General features: G+C 33.2%; 2 protein-coding genes across 2 annotated transcripts; both read left to right on the forward strand.

Moving 5' to 3' along the window:
- Positions 1 to 867: 867 nt before the first annotated feature.
- LOC126720925 (uncharacterized protein At1g08160-like) lies at positions 868 to 1883 on the forward strand. Its single transcript, XM_050423811.1, has one exon. The coding sequence runs from the start codon at positions 971 to 973 to the stop codon at positions 1709 to 1711; it is 741 nt and encodes a 246-aa protein (XP_050279768.1). The 5' UTR covers positions 868 to 970; the 3' UTR covers positions 1712 to 1883.
- Positions 1884 to 14098: 12215 nt separating this feature from the next.
- Positions 14099 to 15081, forward strand: LOC126720926 (NDR1/HIN1-like protein 1). Its single transcript, XM_050423827.1, has one exon. It carries the CDS (start codon positions 14243 to 14245, stop codon positions 14879 to 14881), a length of 639 nt encoding a protein of 212 aa, XP_050279784.1. The 5' UTR covers positions 14099 to 14242; the 3' UTR covers positions 14882 to 15081.
- Positions 15082 to 19964: the final 4883 nt, after the last annotated feature.

Consider the following 19964-nt stretch of genomic DNA (forward strand, 5'->3'; position numbering starts at 1 on the left):
CTAACTTAACTATCGGAGAGCCCTTGGCTGGTTCACCCAATCATCTTCAATAATCACATTTTTTTCATTTTCAAGTCATCGACTCATCGTTGAAGTTTGGAGTATATGGTCTACTGATTTCACACATCATCATATATAAATTGTATACTTTAGATTATGGATGACAATGTAATCAACCATTTGTCGCAAAAATAAAGTAGCCACTTGATATAAGCATTACTTATCGAACTTAATTTTTATATAACAATATATGAGAAATGATGTGTCTACAGTATTTTTATAACACTTTCACAATAAATCCTAAATGACAAGTTGTTACACATTGTTATTGATAGATAAATAAATAATTTCAGTGATATATTCATATTAAAAACATGTTAAAACTTGAAAATTAAAATTTGTCATAAAAACATTATCAAAATAGAACTTTTCTATTACTATAGCACACACCCACCCCCAAAATCGCAAATCTCAACCCACATGATAAAATTTAAGATTTATGACATTTTATCAGTGATGATATATAACTCTCTATGGATAAATCTAACTCTAAAATAAAAAAATAAAAACAAAATAAATCTAAAATCCATTATCTCCTTAGATTAAAAAAAAAAAAAAAAAAAACCACCATCCCTCAGCAATTTTATATTTTGATCCTCAGTAAATTTTATTTTATTATTCAAAAATAATAATAAGTAAATAGTGTTGTCAATGTTATTTGTCAAAATAGAATGTACGACGTAATAGACGGACAAATAGGCAACAGTCAGAAAAGTCGGTCAACAATACTTGACCGCACGGGAAAAGAACCCCAACACCTCATCAAATTCCAAAACTTCTTCTTCTCCCGACTTCGAAATCCAAAAAAAAAAAAAAATAAATAAAAAAAAAATAAAAAACCTCTTTTATTATTTATTATACTCTGCTTAAAATCCAAAATATTCTAAGCTTCACTCTCTCACTCACCACTATGCAAAACCCTTCGAGACCAGCGCCGGCGGTGGGCTACCCACCCGCAAACGGTTACCCTCCGCTGCAACCCGGCGCCGCTTACCCTTACAACGCGCCTTACTACCCGAACCAACCCTACGCGCCGCCGTACAACAACCAGCCCTACCGCGCGTCGTCGTCACGCGCCTTCGTGCGCACCTTCCTCATAGCGATGATCGTCGTCTTCATATCCATGGGCGTGATCATCTTCATCCTCTGGCTCGTCCTCCGCCCTCGCCTCCCTGAGTTCCGAATCGACTCGCTCTCCCTCACCAACTTCTCCACCTCCAACACCTCCGTCTCCGGCAACTGGAACGCCCGGTTCTCCGCCTACAACCCTAACAAGAAGCTCTCCATCTACTACGACGCCGTTGACTCCATGCTCTTCTGCAGGACCGAGTTCGTCGCCGAGACCCGAATCCCTCCCTTCAAACAGTCCAAGCGGAACCAAACCTTCGTCGACGCTTCCTTCGCTGCCAGAGACGCCTACGTGGAAAGAAGGGCGCTCGGCAACATCAACGCGGACAGGACACGTGGCACGCTCTATTTCAACGTGAAGCTTCTGGCTAGGGCTGAATTCAAAACTGGTGGTTGGAGAGCGAGGAATAAGATTGTTAGGGTTTGGTGTCAATCTTTGCCTGTTTCTATCTCTTCCTCAAATACCAGTGCCTCCGGGTCAGGGAAGCTCGGGGCACCAAAGGATTGCCAGGTTGGTCTGTGAGCTCTAATTCGCTTTGTAAAAGTTTTAGTCTTTAGTTGATTTGGGCTCACTCGGATTAATTTCAAATAAATTTATGATATGAGCAATCAATGGTAGTTTACGTGTATATTGAAATTAGGGTTTTTTCTTTTGGAGAATGATGGATGTACAGTTTTTCTGATTTGGGTTTTTAGGTTTTCGTTTTTGTTATCTTTGAAGTTATTTTGATTTTATTTTGAAAAAAATAAACCAATATGATTTTAATTTTAATTGTTGTTCATAAGTAAGTTTTGAATTCAAACTTATAGCTGAATTGAATTTAAACGCATAGTTGAATTCAAACTAAGAGAGGGAAGGAGAGAAATTCTGAAAGGCAAATCTTGGGTTTTCCCTAATTAAATTCAAACACATTGCTAAATTGAATTTTAATTGAAACTGGAAAAGATAATACAGTTTGTATTTTATTAGTGAATGCAACAGGGGAAATTATTGTGAACTCCTGCACTACCATAAATGCGTACTCCTTCCTCTCCCATGAATGATGGATCCTACTATGCATTTATGGTAGTCTGGGAGTACCTAATAATTTTCCATGCAACAGTGTGTTTGAATTTAGTTGCGGAACCTAACCTACTGCAACTAAAAAACTGTATGTCTAACCACCGCACACTATTGGTGTGATGGTCACTCTACAAGTATAAGTGCTTGTGAGGTGAGGGGGGCAAGGGTCGGGGTTCAAGTTTCTAGGAGAGAGATTCACACATATATATACTTACATAATTCTAAAGTAGAATTTCTATCTAGTAAATAAAAAATAATAATAATAATAATAATAATAATAATAATAAAAACTGTAGGTATGTTATGCCCATTTTGAAATCGTAGGAATGAATAGGACAAAATCTTTGTTAATATTTAATTTTTAATTTTTAATTACAACTTACACACATCCAGTGGAATAGTGTGTTTTGAACCTGCAAGGTTCTGCTCTGTCCATATTTGTGGGCAGAGTAAGTGTTTTTTGATTTGGAGTTCATTGACCCTTTGCAAATCAATGATCTGTTTTGTTGAGAATATTTATGTGCATAAATATTGCTGCTTATGCTTTTGTACCACCTTGTTCGATTTTCATGTCCAAATTTTGGAGGTATAAATGTTCTACACTAGTTTTTTGGTACAAAATTTGGAAACTGTGAGACACAATCTTGATTCAGTTAGGTTGAACTAGGCTTGACTTCGATATGAGACAATTTTAATTGTTAAGACCGTTCTTTACTTGCTTGGCCTATTAGGTTGGACTTACTTGTGGCTGATTATCATTGGGGGAAGAATTTCTCTCAATTGGTTAAGGACATTTTATACTCTAGCCACACTTTGTTATTTGCCGCCCTTATATATAATCTTAGGATGGAAGATGGTGGTTTATGCTTGGGTACCTAAAGCAGTTTGGTTATGTAATTGTTTAAGAAGAGAGAGATCAAAATCAGTTATTTAGTATTTTCATCTTAAACCCTGTTATGCTTTAAGAAGTGTTATCTATGTTGCTGTACTATCAGCTGATGACCCTAAGGTTTCTGTTGTTTTTCCTTGGATAGTATTTTAATCCAAAATAGATGGAGTCAAGGGAGTGTACTATCCATCTATAGGCCATTATGGATCACTTAGCTGATCCAATTGTATCTCTTAACCTAGCTAAAGTACTCTTATGAGGCTTAAATTAGCAGCATATAGGTCTATTGAAGCATCAATATATGGTGTCCATTTGTTACACTAGATTGTTTTGCTTAGTTAGTGAATCTTATTTATGTGTAAGTGAATCTCATGTATGCTGCAAGAATTGAAATTATTAGGGGGTTGTATTGTTATACTGTGTACTAAGTTACCATATTTATTTGCTCTATAGTGGTAACCTGGTGGGTTGATTGGTGGTATGTGTTAGGTTCGATTCATTTTTATAAAACATGTGTTCTTTTTGGCTGTATTTTATTCTGAATTTTTTACCTCTACTAAGTTGTTTTAGTTGAGTCTGTAGGAAGGGTTATAATAATTCCATCTTCTACCATGTCTTGGACGTTTTTTTTTAATTGGTAACTTATATTATATCTATATAAACAATAATTTTGAAGAAAAATTAATAAAAAAAAAAACTCATTTTAAACCTTATTTAATCATTTTTTTCTTATTCTCTTTGTTTGTGCTGCTCGAACCCAAACAAAACGCCCCACTCCAACCCTTCACCTTGTGATCTTTCCGTCCTTCAAAGACTTCTTCCTCATATCATCAAGGACAAATAACACACATGGACCTGTCATTTTCACATATTCACTTAGCACATGCCAACTTGCTGTAAGTTTTTTCTCTTTCAGACCCAGATTTTCTTGGACCTTGTCATCTTTGACCCACCGGGATGAACCATATAAAACAAGGAGTTCCAATCACTTATCCTAATTGGGCAATGTTGTTCCCAATAACATCATATTGTTCAGGACCGCACAGAGATCTAAAATGGAAGGGTTTGGGTTTGGGTTCAAAAGTTTGGTCAAGCAATGGGTGGTTTGAGTTATGAATAATATCATCTTCTTCTTTAAACCTTGTCCTGCAACTGTATGCCTGAACAAGGTATGCCTGATCAAGCACAACCTGGGGTTATTGCAATGTCTGCCTCCTGAGGTTGCCTCTTTTTTTTTTTTTAATCTACAGTCTATGGTCTAAACTCTTGGTCTGTTAGAATTCCATCTCTGTAAAACGTGCCTGATGAAAATTAGTTGTTTAAAGGGCATCTTTTCATTGTCTGTTTGTGTGCGTGTGTGTTTTGGGGTGTCGCTTTTCTCTTTATTATCCATGTGTAAGATAAGGTCAAGTCAGAAAGCTTAACATTAGCAAATTTTTTCTTCAAAGTAGGACATCACAAGAGGTTGTGTTGTCCAGGGTAGTTGTAGCTCAAGAGCTGTAATAAATAGAAACATGTCTTTTTCCAATCTGGTTCTTAATGCAACAGTGTCATTTAGCTCTGCTTTTGGTTTCAGTGGGTAACCTGATTAATGGACTTTTATAGAGGCCCACCATATGCAATTCATTAAGTGTTGAGGCACAAAAAAAATTGCCAATTTGGTAAGCTATTATTAGTAGCTAAAAAAGTGAGGTCAGAGATGAATTTAGATGTGAACTAGTAAAAACTTTGCCAACTGAGGATGAAAAAGCGAAGGATGGAAAAATGGACAGTTTGAGAAGATACTAAATTTTTCATCTTATGTGTTTGGTATGAAGGGTAGCAAAGTAAGGATGGAAAATTAGTGTATCTTTCCTTTGGTATGTGGTATGTGAAAGTTCAAATAGCGTATAAACATTATGAACGTTTAGACCTCCAATTTTCAAAATATCAATTCAAGCTTATTATCAAACAATTAATGTGCATAAGTATATAACAGAATTAATAAACAATCTAAACCAAATAAAATCATATCCACAATAGAAATTAAATGGCAAAGATTAAGGGAAGAGAAATGCAAACACAAGGGCAACACAACAATGTGTTATTGAAGAGGAAACCGAAACCCTCGGCGGAAAACCTCACCGCCGTCCTCCAAGTGGTAAATAATCAACTAAAGAATGTAGTTGGAATACATGAACAACAGAAGACCCTTTAAGCTTAATTTATCCAGTGTACCTAAGCCCTCCAAGCTCCTACTCCAACGAGGTTATGCCGAACCTTTGTCTTCTTTAGCTTACTGGATTTCGCTATAAACCATAGCATTAACCAATATGAAATTGGTCTCTTCCTAACTGCTTCCCAAACACCAAATGGTCTTCTCACAGATGTGGGTATGGTGAGAAAAAGTTTTGGTAATGTACCTCTTAAGGATGTAACAATGGAGAGGGTGAGAGTAGAGAAATTTGAAGAGTCTCTATGTGAAGATTAGGGATGAGTCAATCTTGTTTTTCTCTAGGGTTTCTCTCTCAATATTCTCTCTAGAAACTCTCTACACTTCGTGGGTATAAGGGGTATATATACTTGTGTGTGTTTGGAATGCGAAGAGTCAGTTTTTCCAAAACAGAGCTGGCTGGCGGCTTGGCCTTGCGACTTGACTGAGCCGCGAGTTCCAACCGCGAGGTAACTGAATGACCAGACTGGACTTTTTGTCCTGTAGTGCTATAGCTGGCATGACGGTTCAGCTTCTCTGCATGCTTGACACATGTGCAACTTTTGGCGGCTTTTAAGCCGCGAGCTATCCGCGAGATCCAGTCATGACTCCCTGCTTCTTTGTACAATCTTGAGCATTTCTTAACACTCTCTCACATACTATCCTTACATGATTCTCACTTAAATATAGGATTACTAATTGCTAAAATACAATCAAATTTGACTCAGAATAAAGTCAACAATATGGTTGATAAAATTCAACCTTACAGTATGGAAGAAAAATAGGAGGAAAGAAATAGTAATTTGAAGCAATTTACTAATATATCACTATTATGTTCATTTTCAGCAACAAAAAAAAAAAAGTGTTCACGGTTCATTGGATAGTCATACTTCTTACCTAGGGTTTATGTTTGTTTATTATAAAGTATAAACAAGTCAAGTTTGAGTCTTCTTTCTTTTTTTTTCTTTTTTTCTTTTTTTTTCTAATTTTTTTTTTTATGAAATATTTAAAGACTTGCTTCATTATAAGTCAAGCTCAAACAAATATTTTGTGAACGAACAAACTAGTAAACATAGAGCTTGAAGATAAAGAATGGATTTAGCTTGCTAATGAGGTTTTGTCATAGGCTTGACAAATGGATTTAAGAAAAAAACACAACATTCGGCCCCTGTACCAGTTACTTCATCTGATGACCATTATCTATTGAGAGCCGGAGTAGTGTATTGAATAGTTTTAGAAGTTTGGAATTCCCAGCTAGCTTAAATTTTGAGTTCTACCGAGCAAACTCATAATTTTTGCTACAATTCTTTTACGTGGCATTAGTGATAGATTGTGACTAGCTGTCTATCACGTTAACATAGACTTATCATTTATTCTCCACCAATCATAGTCAACAATATGGAGTTGTCACAAAAGTTGTTCATTTTTTTTGTGATGCCAAATTTTTTTAATTACTTTTGATAATCACAAATTATGGGGAGGATAATTTCGTGAAATCTCTTTTTTTTTTTCTTTTTTCTTTTTTCTTTTTCCTTTTGTGAGAGAATTTTGTGAAAACTTAAGTTGCTTCTTTAAAACGTGCATATTTAAAATTAAACAAAAACAAAAAGGGGTTATATAAATTAAACAAAATAAGGGAGTACATATGGGATTGCAACCCCAACCAAGTCCCAAAATTTTAAAAGATGTGGCGTTGAATAGGATTTAGAAATGACTTTTATTTTAAATGAAGAGTATTCTAATATTGTAACCACGCCAAATCATTACATTTTAAAACTTAAGGTCAAATAATTTGAGTGGGCTTTTCTAATTATCTAAATATCAATTAGATGTTATTTATTTAACTTTTTTACATTATTTTATGGATATAAAAATCGTTCTTGTTTTTTTATTTGCATAATTACTAGTATTTAAGTTTTTATTTAGGGTTTATTAATATATCTTTTATAATTGATAATAGTTAATCTATTTAATCATTTTTTGACCTTAATTGACCTTATTTGTCACACTTACAACTTTTTTATTTTTTGAGTTGAAATGGTCTAGGATTTCAATTGGATTGGGTTTTTATTAGCTTAATATTTTGGGGGTCTTCCTAGAGGTGGGGGAAAGAATGTAAAACGCATTTATATTTGTTTTCTTAAAAAAAAAAATCAATTATTGTTCTATAAAGGGAAATACTCACAATTTTGTTTATCAAGGCTCTAAAAAGAACGTCATATTTGAAATGTGAAATGTTTGTCTCAAACTCTACCATTGATTACTCACACTTCTCTTTTTATTAAATATATATCTAAACTTTTCTACTTTTATTAAATTCGTCGGCAGTTTGTAAAATAGTTTATATTTCTATCATTATTCAAGAATTATATGTTGACCTCACATTTCTCACTCAATCTTTGTTCCACGGGTGAAATAAATTTTCGAACTGGTCAATAATCATTCATAACAATTAGTTCTTTTTATGTATTGCATTTAAAAGGATTCCTTTCTTTCTTTTCGTGAGTTCCTGTTTTTCCTTTGCATTTGGATATCTCTGCCCGACTGCCTTTAGAATCTCCCACCAATGAAGTGATCATTTTTTTTAATTTTTTGTGGCCTTTTTTTTTCCCTCTCTAATACAGTACTGTATTCCCTCCTCTTTATGACCCTTTATTTGTCTCGATTTTTTCCCCACCTAATGGATAAGTTACACATGCATCAACTTTATCCCTACAAGAGAAAGATGTTGCGAGTGAGAGGAGAAAATGCCATTTGAATTTAATATACAAAAATTAATGTATAGATTAATTTTTCAGCTATACAAAAATTACACGATCGATTCAGTTCAATAAATATAGATTTTATTTTTCTATGGCAGAAATTAATGTATCCTCACTCTACAAGGTAAGACTATTCCTTCCCCTCAAAAAAAAAGGTAAGACTATTCCTCTGAGTACAGTTCAACAGTCTCATCCATATATTGCAAGATAAGTTGGGAAAAATCCCATGGGGGCTGAGTTTTTCCAGCAGCAATAATTAGCTTATGCGTGGCAAATATGTATCATTACTTTCATGCATGGTGTATGGATCCTATGGCTGTGTGAGAAAGAGAGAATTGATGCATGTATCAAATCTAAGAGATACCTTCTCTTTGAGAAGAGTAGAACCAGAGAATGTAATCTAAAAAGAAAAAAAGAAAGTTGGATAAAAAGAGAACCTAGGCTTTTGCAGTTAAAAATGCAAAAAATAAAAAAAGCCAAAGTGGTGAATGTACAGTATATCCTTAGCTTGTGTGGTTAAGAAAGCCTTATTCTGATACTCTCCTTTCGAAAAGAAAGAAGCACAAAGATGATACAGAAGGGAAGCACTTGGAAAGTGATGGAAATAAGAATCCAAAATGGCTGCAGCGTAGGTAGGGACTACAACTCCCACTCCCACTCCCACTCCCACCATCCACAGACCACAGTCATGTACTGAAGCTTTTCGAATTTCGAGAAGCTAGAGTAAATTTAATGGGTAAATTCCTTTGCCTTATTTGAGGTTGAGACAGAGCCTAAAACATTTTAAAATTGACCAATTATCAATTATGATTGTACTTTGCTACTTCATCATAGATGCCCATCTTATCTATAATAGTAAACGGTACAAACAAAGTCTAAGTAAATATATATAATTATATATAAGAATTTTTTTTTTTTTTTTTAAATATAAAGTATCCAAACCTCTTCAAATACGTATCTAACTATTTTTATATTCAATTCTCTATCCCACACATATTGGGTTATTATAGTAAAGAATCTCTTAAGAGTGGTCTTAAGATAGGGACAAGCGGTTTCAAACCCAAGATCTTATAGATATTATGAAGCATTAGGAACTACTAAGCCAACCCCTCGAATTTCAGAAACTCTCTTTAAAGTCTATAGTTTATTAAGTTGTGTCTATCAAAAAATAAAAATAAGTTGGGTTTAGCAAACAATAAAAAGTTTGGTAGAGAGAGAGACAGACGTATGATGGCAAATATGCATGTAACATGGGCACAAAATTAGGTAAGTACAACTTTGAGAGTGTGCGAATCAAAAGGAATACAGTTCAAAACTGGTCTTTGCTTTGCAAAGACGATTTACAACTTTCAAAAAGCCATATGATCGACCTACTACATGTTTCCCTTCATAGCCAAGGAAAAAAAATGTGATCTGCAAGTTGTTTTCAAAGGCTTAACTAATCAACCAACTCACAACCACCGTCATTGTATAAATCATACCTGCTATTGGGACCCCACAATTTGCTTCAATACTCTTTCTAATTAACCAAAACTAAGTTCATCCGAGACAAAATGTAAGAATTGTCGGAAGCTAGGCCTCTATATCCAATCCTTAAGCAAAACAAAATCTCAATTATTCATATTTTTTGTGCATCCACAAACGGTTGGTATAGCGTCAATTGGGCCTTTTCAAGTTGTTATAAGAAAATGGCACATCGTTCTATTCCATGGATATCACAAATTATAGTGGATGTTGACAACATTGCCATTCTTAACTAAATAAATTGACCTGTATTTTTTCATGCTTTAAATATGTTCTTAATTACAATTGTGATATCCTTGGTTGTGTGTTGGAATAAATTGAACTGTTGAGTATTTAAGTGTGTTTTATTAGGTTGGAGTCGAATTTTTATTTTTGTATAAAAAAAAAATACATGTGCTAATTGTTGAACTTCACATGTATCATGTATTAAATATTTTTTCTTCTGAGAATTGTATTAAGTAGATATGAAATATATAAACAAAGAAAACAATAATGGAAAAGATGATTAAAAGATTGTCAACAATTTTGCTCTCTGTCTAGCAAATTAAAGGTCGTATATATTGAATCAACATTTTCATCTTATTGATTAAACAAATTTGGTGACAAAATATTAAATTAATATGCTCACTTATGCCAGAGATAGTTATTTGTAATATTATCCTGTTTTCTAAGATTGAACCCCTTTCTAGTAATTGATCATACAACTATTATATAACAATTTTCTCCCAACAATTCCTTACAAAAACTTGCGGTTGGTTAAATTACAACCCTTAATTGTTTTTATATATAAGAGGATAATTGAAACTGCAAAATTAAAGAAGACTTAGAATACACGCGATAAATAAAATAAAATAATAATAATAGTTTTTTCAACTTTCATTTCACAAATTACAAGCTTATCACGAAAACTTTTATTCTAAGTAAAAATCATCTTAAAGTACTATGATTTGAAGACTCAATAATTGTAACTAAAGTACTCATAAAAACTCTTTAAAACAAGGAAACAAAACCCTACTGATCAAGAAAAGTCTGAAAATTACAAAAATCCAAATAAAAATCTTCCAAATATCCTACCTCAGATCCCTACTTAATTAGAAATAACTTGTCCTCACCATTAGCCAAAACAACAAGTATTGCAATTAAATACTTTAACAATTTTGTCTTCTTTTTGAACTTGCAATCCTCTAGTTTAACTAATAACACACCTTAATTGTTATCTCCTTTAATTTCCTTGGTTGTTACACAATTGACAATATTCAATTGATCACCACTAAGTTAGATCTTTTAAATCCAATAAAGTCAGTAAATTTCAGTACATTATAATAAAATGATGGGATCTTGAGGACTTGAGGGTTATAGACTTACCGTCACATTTGACTTCGATTAAATCTTTTATAATATTTCCAAAAATCTCCCTCATATGGAAATCTGTCATTTCCTCAATCAACTTTGAATTTTATTCTTTAACAACTTTTTGCAAAACATTATCTCAAACTTCGAAGTTGTACGATTTCATCACAATCGACACCTTTGATATTTTCTTTAAAAATTGGCATGATATTATTTCATCAAAATCAGGAAAAGAAAATGTTTACATCCTCTTTATTATCTTCCATGAAGAAATTTTGAGCTTACGTCTCTCATTCTAAAATACTTTATATCTCATTCAACCAAATTGTTGTATCGCTCACAAACTTGTTTCATAAAAAAATCTTTATAGACCTTTCATAAGAAAAATAATCTTCAAGATCAATGATCTAATTTATAACCTCTTCTTTTAAAAACATAATAGATCTCATTCAAATTAGACGCAAACTCTTTAATCCCTAATATGCTTTTTGAAGAAAAAAAAACCTCTAGAATCCACCTATTGAAAAAAAAAAAAAAAAAAACTAATTATAGTTTTATCAGTAATAAATTTCTCTATTTTCATTTTATAAAATTGCAAACTTACTTAAAGGTTTGAGATAATTTATTTTTCAGTTAAAACAAATTTTAAAAAATTAAAAAAAAATGAAAACTCAATTTTGACTAAAATACTTTTAAAACTCTTTTAAATAAGGAAATAAAACTCTATTAAAACAAAACCCCGCATATTATAAAAATCTTCCAATCTGGTTTACAAAAAAGTTGTTAGACCGCCCTTGCAAAACTATAATTAATTAGCTAGTTAACTTCATATTCATTCAATAATACCAAACTAAGTTCTGATTTAATATCAGTACGTACCTTTATTTGTCAGCAGTTTTCCTTGTGCACAAGTAATTAAAATTATTATAATAATATATAATCAGAGATTAATTCAAAGAATACATGAGCGCATGAACCGACAGCCTTTAGGGTTGTATTAATTCTCTTTTCTTGTTAAAACAAAATTTCCTATATAAGTATCCACCAGGGGTTTCATTAGGTTAAACAATTACGTTCTTTGTTTTTTTTGTTTTTTTGTTTTTTTTGTTTTGTTCACTAGCGGTTTAGTAATTAGGTTACGCAGCTTTTGCATAGTCTCTCCTCCCACAGTGCTCTGTCTAGTCTCCTTCAGAAGAGTGCTTTTTGCATCAACTGATTTTTGAGCAGATGAGGAATTTATTCCAAGAGGGTCCCTTGCCCAAGCCGGTTAGTACTCTCTTTCTCTCTTTAGTATAATGGGTGTGTTTGTAAAAAAAGCCATAAAGAGTCGTAATTGCAAAACAGAAACACTCTCTTAAGCTCTCAAAACGGACTTTATAAATATAAAAGATCGTGTTAGTAAGTTCATGCTTTAATTATTAGGGTTCAATTCTAATAATATTACGTTTTGAGTTGATCAAGTAATTCTTTTTTCTTTTTTTTTTTATTTGAACACATTGCTGTCAATACTTCTACAAATAATATTATAATAGTTCTTCTATAATTTTATTTTAGAATAGAAGAATTCGTACAAATCTTATGTGAAAACAAAACGAATTGTGGTTGACTTTTCTACGTAAGACTTGTGCTATTAATTCATGATGAACGGTTCGAGATGTTCTATTCACTCTTCTATGATACCGAAGGGCCTACAAAATTGATGGCCGTTCCCTAATCCAAACACCCATCCCAAAGTTTTCTTCAATTAGAATTCAATAGTATATTTCAGTTTGTATAATTGGAGCTAATAATCATAACCCTCTTTACTTAATCTATATTTGCCTCTAAATTTCCGGTCTCAACCTTAATTTAATATCAAGCTTATAAGAGTTCTATAATGAAAAAAAAAATTACTGTCATATGCTTAGATTTTTTTTATTATCAAATTGTATTGTAATAAAATCATTAATTAAATAAACAAATTGATGGTGGGTCGTGACTCAAGATCTCCTTCACCTAATAGTTTTTAGTAAAGGACGTGCTACAAACGACAAACAATAAATTTGTCATAAATTAGAAAGATACTACCCTCCAACTTGTTCAGAAGAGAGTAATATTTGTAACACTGCATATACAGATCCAGAATCTTATGGTCAAAAACAGCAAAAGATTACCGCGTGACCTGTTAGTAGGAATTTTTGTATCACTATATGATACTTAGTTCATGACCCTAGTGATGCACATGGTATTATTTTTATTTATTGCCATTACTTATCGTAGGCTCTATGAGTTTACATAGAAGGAGGAAAAAAAAAAAAAAAAAAGCTTTTAGTTTTACCTCTACAAAAGTCCAAACAGCCACAGCCAGAACGGTCCGTCCCCACTCCGGGACTCCCCATAGGACCCTGATGCAGCACTTGCCCTTCAACTTCAATTTTGATGGGACCTACCTGTATGGCTTTTTTATTTTTATGGAGGGTTCAGTGGTTAACCTCTCGTAGGCGCATACTAAATTCACCTCAAAGAAAAGGACACCCTACACCCAATGAAACCCATTCTCCACCACACCCAATGCATATACATCTGCATTAATTTTATTTTATTTTTAGTAAAAGAGAACATAAAATCTTCGTATTTTTTATAAAATTATTTAGACTTAAGTCGTGTTTAAGATAACATTATTTTCATATATCATATCAAGAATTGTGAAAGAAACTGCGCAAAATTTTCTCCAATACTCAATAGAAAATTTAAAGTTATTACTAATTAAGTTAAGGTACCACATCAATAGCATACTAAATAGAGTTTTTAATAATAATAAAAAATTATCTTGTATTTAAAAATTAACTTATTTTTATAAGGCTATGGTACAAAACTTATATATCTGTGACCCATATTTTTTATGAGTAAAGTCCAACACTTCTACTATATGAATTTTTTTTTTTTAATTCACTGTTTTGCAATACATAAACATATTATTTTTTATGCGTCATGATCTATCAAACAATCGATTAGGGTTATAATGATTATCTAACTACCCAAACTAAAATGTGTCAAACACTCAAACATGATGAGCCAATAGTTTTCATTTTCTTTTCATTTATTTATTTATTTAGCATATGCTCTTTCTTTGTCTATATAATGCACATTTTCTCAGAGAAACTCTCTCCTGGTAAATTCCTTTCAAAGTTAACTTTGCTCTCTTCTTAATTTGTTACCAGCTAGAGTTTTCAGTGCCCCCACTAAAAGTACCCTCTATCCCTAAACCTCCACTACCACCACCAGTGAAGGCAGCCATGAGTTCGAAAGACTGTGGCCACCATGACCATGACAAAGCCAGGCTCCACCTCATATTAACCATCATAGCCGTCTTCATTGCCCTTTTTCTCTTTGTTATATTCCTTGTCTGGGTCATCCTCCTCCCCACAAAGCCTCGCTTCGTCCTCCAAGAAGCCACCGTTTATGTCTTCAACGTTTCAACCACCGACCCTTCCACCCTCACCACCAGCATGCAGATCACTGTTGCCTCAAAAAACCGCATGGGCAAAGTTGGAATCTACTACCAGAAACTTGACGTCTACGCCACCTACCGAAGCCAACAAGTGACGATGCCAACTGTGCTCCCCTCAACGTACCAAGATCACAAAGAGATAGCTGTGTGGTCTCCTTTCTTGTATGGGAATACGATCCCTGTGGCGCCTGGGTTAATGATGGCTTTGGAACAGGACCTGAACGTTGGGGCTGTGTTGCTCAATATCAGGCTTAATGGGTGTGTGAAGTGGCAAGTGGGAACTTGGATCTCTGGGAAGTACGATTTGAATGTGAATTGTCCTGCGTATATTAAGTTTGGTGGCTATAATCCTAATGGTGGAATTACAGTTGGACCGGTCATGAAGTTTGAAACAGTGGTGCAAGGTTGCAGTGTGGACGTTTAAACCAGTACTTAATTTGCTTTGATTAGTTATTATTGCTCTCTTGTCTAGCCCCCTATAGTTTTCTTCTTCTTCCTTTTTTTTTTTCTTTTTTTTTTCTTTTTTTCGGTTGGATAATACTATGACTTTTTTGTTAAGTAAGAGAAGATTATTATAAACAAATTTAAAGGGGTAATAGAGGAGGCACTCATTTTATATGATCAGTATTGGGTTTTTATTTTTTGTATGAGAAGAGGGTTATTACTTATTAGTATGCTTTGATTTATTATGATTTGTTAATGTACATAAAGTATGTGTGAAGAGCAATGTGTTTGATGCTCGGTTACATGCATATTCCAAGAGATACAAAACGAGAGGTTACTCATTGGTGTCCTTTAAAGTTAGCCAAAAAATAAATGGTGTCCTTTAGATCTTAATATGAGTTTCTCTAACCAAAAAAAGATGATCAATGTGTCATATAAGACTGCAATTTTTATTTACAAATTGCAGCAAGATTTGAAAACAGTGAATAATAATGAATAATGGGATGGATCGAGTTTATATAGTTAACAATGAAATAACATAAATCTCTAGAGATTTGAGAATGAGCCTAGTAATTACTAATTAGTATAGTTGACCAGGTGGGGGCCCTATCGTTTGGGGACCGCAGACAACTTGTTTAAATTCAACCCCAGTAAGATCTGGCTTTGATTTATTGGTGCAGATTCCAGAGAGAGACGATGGTCGATCATTTTTTAACTCATTTAAACTGTAATACAAAAACACAAAACTTCTGAAGGGTGCGTTTACCTAGTAGCATGTATTTTGGATCGTGTTCTGTGGAGATACAACACCAAATTATGTCATCACGTTCTCTAGTGTGAGATTTATAAGCACTGCGTGCGAGCTTGAAATGCTTTTAGTTAAGTATATTATCATCGAGAAGAACAAGCATGAAAGTCCCCTTTTTTTAAATATTCTTTGTGTTTGAATTATGATTAAGGACAATCGATCATTTTTTTAGTTTCTTTGATGATGTGAACAAACTACAAACTAACTTGTCATTTAAGGAGTCAGATGTATGAGACCAATGTCTCACTGACATATGAGTCTCACGTGTGTAAGACCTACATATCAATAAAACATTGGTTTATACATCAAGCGCACGAGATATTTTCTCCTTGACATTACTCTAATGTTAGACACATTAAGAATTAAAATTTTAATCACCTTATTAAATTTGTTAAGAGACTAAAAAGTAAAAACCATCACTTTATCTTATTCCGGAGTTTTTCTCCGTGAAATTTGTAGTTAATTAGTAGACAACCTAATTGTAATTAAACTTTTTGAATCTTCTCAAATTTTCAGGTTGAATCACTGACTTTTTGGTCGAGTTCCTCAAACTCCTATACCAGCCCAAATATTAATTAAAGGAAAAAAGAAAAAAACAGATAAAATTGAACAAAAAATTCTGGGATCAGGTCCATCAGGATTGAATTTTTGTGACGTTAAGTAAGATTAGATCGTGGGCCACATGAGTGAAATCATAACAAAGGTTATGTTATGCTCGTAAAAAGCTTTAGAAAAAAAAAAAATAGTATGAATTCAGAATTTACGTAAGGGGAATATCATATTCTAACTTTACTTTTCACTTTATAAAAGTTGGGTTACATACATTCTAAAGAAGAGGAGGATTAACTCCTCCACCTACCTCTACACTACTTACTATTCTACATTATTAGTATTGTTTACAGATCAATGCAGTTGAACGAGTCTTTCCCAATTTCCACTATCCTCAGTCCTCTCTATCATCTGATAGTCCCTTTCACAATAATTACCTGCTCTGCCTACTTCTGGTAATGGATGGGACATCTAACATATATCCCATTGAACACATTCTGACAAATGAGCCATATATCAAAACCCCAAAAATAAAAAATAAAAGTTATTACTCTCATCTTGGACAAGGTATTTTCCTACCTCGGCGGCTCTCATATATACCTACATCTTTACGAGTGATGCCCCATGTGTGTGTATATACATCAATAAAAGTATTGAAGCTTACCAATATATATATATATATATATATATAGATCACCACGAGTACAAATTTTGCTTTGTTGGTACTCGCTTTTGATTCTGAGTTTGAGACGTCTAAGCTTACCTTAGGATAGTTGAATCCACTTGTTTTAAAGTAATTTGGTAGTCTAAATTGGATGCTATGAGTTCGCAGTGCATATAGGATAGTAGGTTTCAGGGTATTCCATAAATGGTAATTAAATTGAATCTGATGAAATTAAAATAGAGAGCGAAAGCATGAAAGAAAGAGAGAGAACAAAGAAATTATTTGATTCAACATGGTGGTTTACATCCACATTATAAAATCCTAATGGCTACACCTCTATGTATGTTACAAAAAGAATTCTAAACAAGGTTTAATAGAGACTATAATAGCTAAGATTAGCCTTATATGGACTTACAATGTAATTGGGCCTCTTAGGCAAATACATAATAAACCCACACATAAATATATCTTCAACAAAATCAAAAATCATTTGGTTCCATTTGCTTAATTTAACTTGTGGATCGGTCTCCTCCATCTTTTGGTGGTTACATGAAAATGGGTTTGTCCTTATTTGGGGATCTTGAATATGGGCTTTTTTAATGTGAATTGTGTTTGATTGTTGTCTCATTGAGTTTGTTTAGTTGGTTTAAGGAGCTCTGATGAGTAAGTTAGTAACGGCTTTCAAAAAGGAAATATAATATAATAACAGTAGTTTCTTGTAAATAGTAGATGCTGCTATTTGTGATTAAGAACGGTGGTTTATAGGCTTCTATTGGTGGGTTGAAGGGAACTTTCTCCCAAAATCACGGGTAGGCCTAGCAGCCTGCTTAGGGGACGCGTGAAGAGATTTTGTTCACAACATTGTAGAGGGATGATTCTTTACTATTCATAAACTATCTACATATATTATTTAAATAAATTATAGGACTCATTAATAATATCATGTGATTAAAACTATATTTAGATAATCTTTTCAACCGTCATGTAGTGGGTTAAAATAAATATAGACACGAGTACTGCTTCCAATGTTACAAACATAATTTTTACCGATTTTCATCTGAGCATACTATATACACCAGTTTTCTATCTATTAATAATAATAATTTGCCATCTTGATATAGTTGTGAAATTTTTGTCTCTAGAAACTTATTGATATTGAAAATGTGCCATCAATGAGTGAATATCCAAAATCCAAATAAACAACTGTGGGAGACAAGATATCAAACACCATTCACATTGAGATATGCTCCTAATAAATACTACTACTGTGACATGTCTGCGCTCCACTCCCCGATCTCTCTTCCTTCCTCCCCTTTTATCTCCGCCGCCTAATTAATGATAACAAGCACTTTGCATCACAACACAGCCCCGCCCATTGTACTCCCCGAGCGAAAGCTACGTACGGCCTTAACCTCAACTTCAAAATTCTTCAGTGGTCTGACCAAAACTCATCAAAATTATTATTAAATTTGCACCTCTTTTAACCCTCTTACACCCCAATGTAGTTCCAAAATATTAAAGACGCAAATCTTTTCCAAATGTTTACAGAGAGTGTTAGGTTCTAAAAACTTAGGTATTTATGTATTTAGAACTATAATATGTATTGTTGGCAAACCATGATCAAAACAATGTGTTTAGAAGTGTTTTAGTCTAGCTCAAAGTTGTGCATTTATGTAAAGTTGGAATCGAGCTAATGCAGGAAAGCATTATGCATTTCGGCCTAGCTCGATCGATCGAAGCTCGGGCAGAATGTTTTTTCTGCAGATTTTTCCAACTCAGCCCTAGTTGTTTTAAAACGTTTTAGGGTTTTCTAATTTGTCCTAAGTATAAAAAGCAAATCCTAGCCACGTTTTAATGTTACTCATATTGCGGTTTGTGTAAATCTCTTGTGAGATCTAGAGGAGCTTTCCTTTACACAAACTTAGGGTTTTAAAGGAGAAGATTTATCTACACCTTGATGATCAACTCGGTTGCTGCCATTGAAACTTAAAGAAAACACAAGCGGATGTGCTTGTATCTGGTGGTGAATCCAAGAAAGAAGGAGTCCGTGGATTCGGAGCTTGCACGTGGTCGTGTTAGTAAGTTATACTAGTTGGTAGCAATAAGAAGTCGAGCATGGGGGCTTGTAAGTCTTATTGTATTTACTTCGATTCTTTCAAGATAGTGGATTCAAGTTTACCTTGAGGATAACTAAGTCAAATTCTCCCCAGGTTTTTACCGGTTTGGTTTCCTGGGTGATCATATCTTGTGTTATTTATCTTTCCGCTGCTTTGCATGATATGATCTTTGTGATTGTGATAACCTAGATTTATTAAATTGGACTAAGTAACAACGTGGCTAATTACCTAGATTAAATCAATTGTTTTAAGGGGTCTAAAAACTATCAGAGAGAAAATTAAAATTGGCTAGCTTTACATCTCACATTCCCACTATATTTCGAAATTTCCAATTTTTCATGTATATATTTTGTAGGGGGAATAGGTAAAACAAGCACTAGCTACAAGTGAAACTTGCTTGTATGCTAGGTTTGTCAAAACAAGTTAATGCATGGATGGCAGCTAAAAAACATGTATATGATTACTCAATAGTCAATACAACTAAGGTCTATGGTGATAATTTTAAGTGATATTTTTTTTAATATTTAAATATCAATTAAATATACCTATTTAACTTTTATTATTATAATTAAAAAAAAAAAAAAAAAAACATTCTTCTTAGTTCTTACTACTTTTTAAGATGCAAAATTATTAATTATTTTTATGTATTTAGGGATTTTTTTTGTTGATGAAAAAGTTATGTATTTAGGTTTTATTAAAATCTCTTTAACTATTGATCATAGTTAATCTGCTTATATCAAACGCATTCATAAAAATTTTCTTTTGATGAAACAACTTTTTTTTAGAGGATTTTGATGAAACATCTTAAAAGTTTCAATTGGGTTGGATTCCTATTAATCCAATATTTTAAGGACACTCTTAGAAATAAGAGACCCACTTTTAGTTTCTCTTTTAATAAAATTAATTATCATCCTATAATTTTTGA

This window comes from Quercus robur, chromosome 1, assembly GCF_932294415.1.
Source record: "Quercus robur chromosome 1, dhQueRobu3.1, whole genome shotgun sequence".
NCBI lineage: Eukaryota > Viridiplantae > Streptophyta > Magnoliopsida > Fagales > Fagaceae > Quercus > Quercus robur.

What these genes read in the sequence shown, in the direction of transcription:
- LOC126720925 (XM_050423811.1), top strand. Translation starts at nt 971, where the DNA reads ATGCAAAACCCTTCGAGACCAGCGCCGGCGGTGGGCTACCCACCCGCA.
- LOC126720926 (XM_050423827.1), top strand. Translation starts at nt 14,243, where the DNA reads ATGAGTTCGAAAGACTGTGGCCACCATGACCATGACAAAGCCAGGCTC.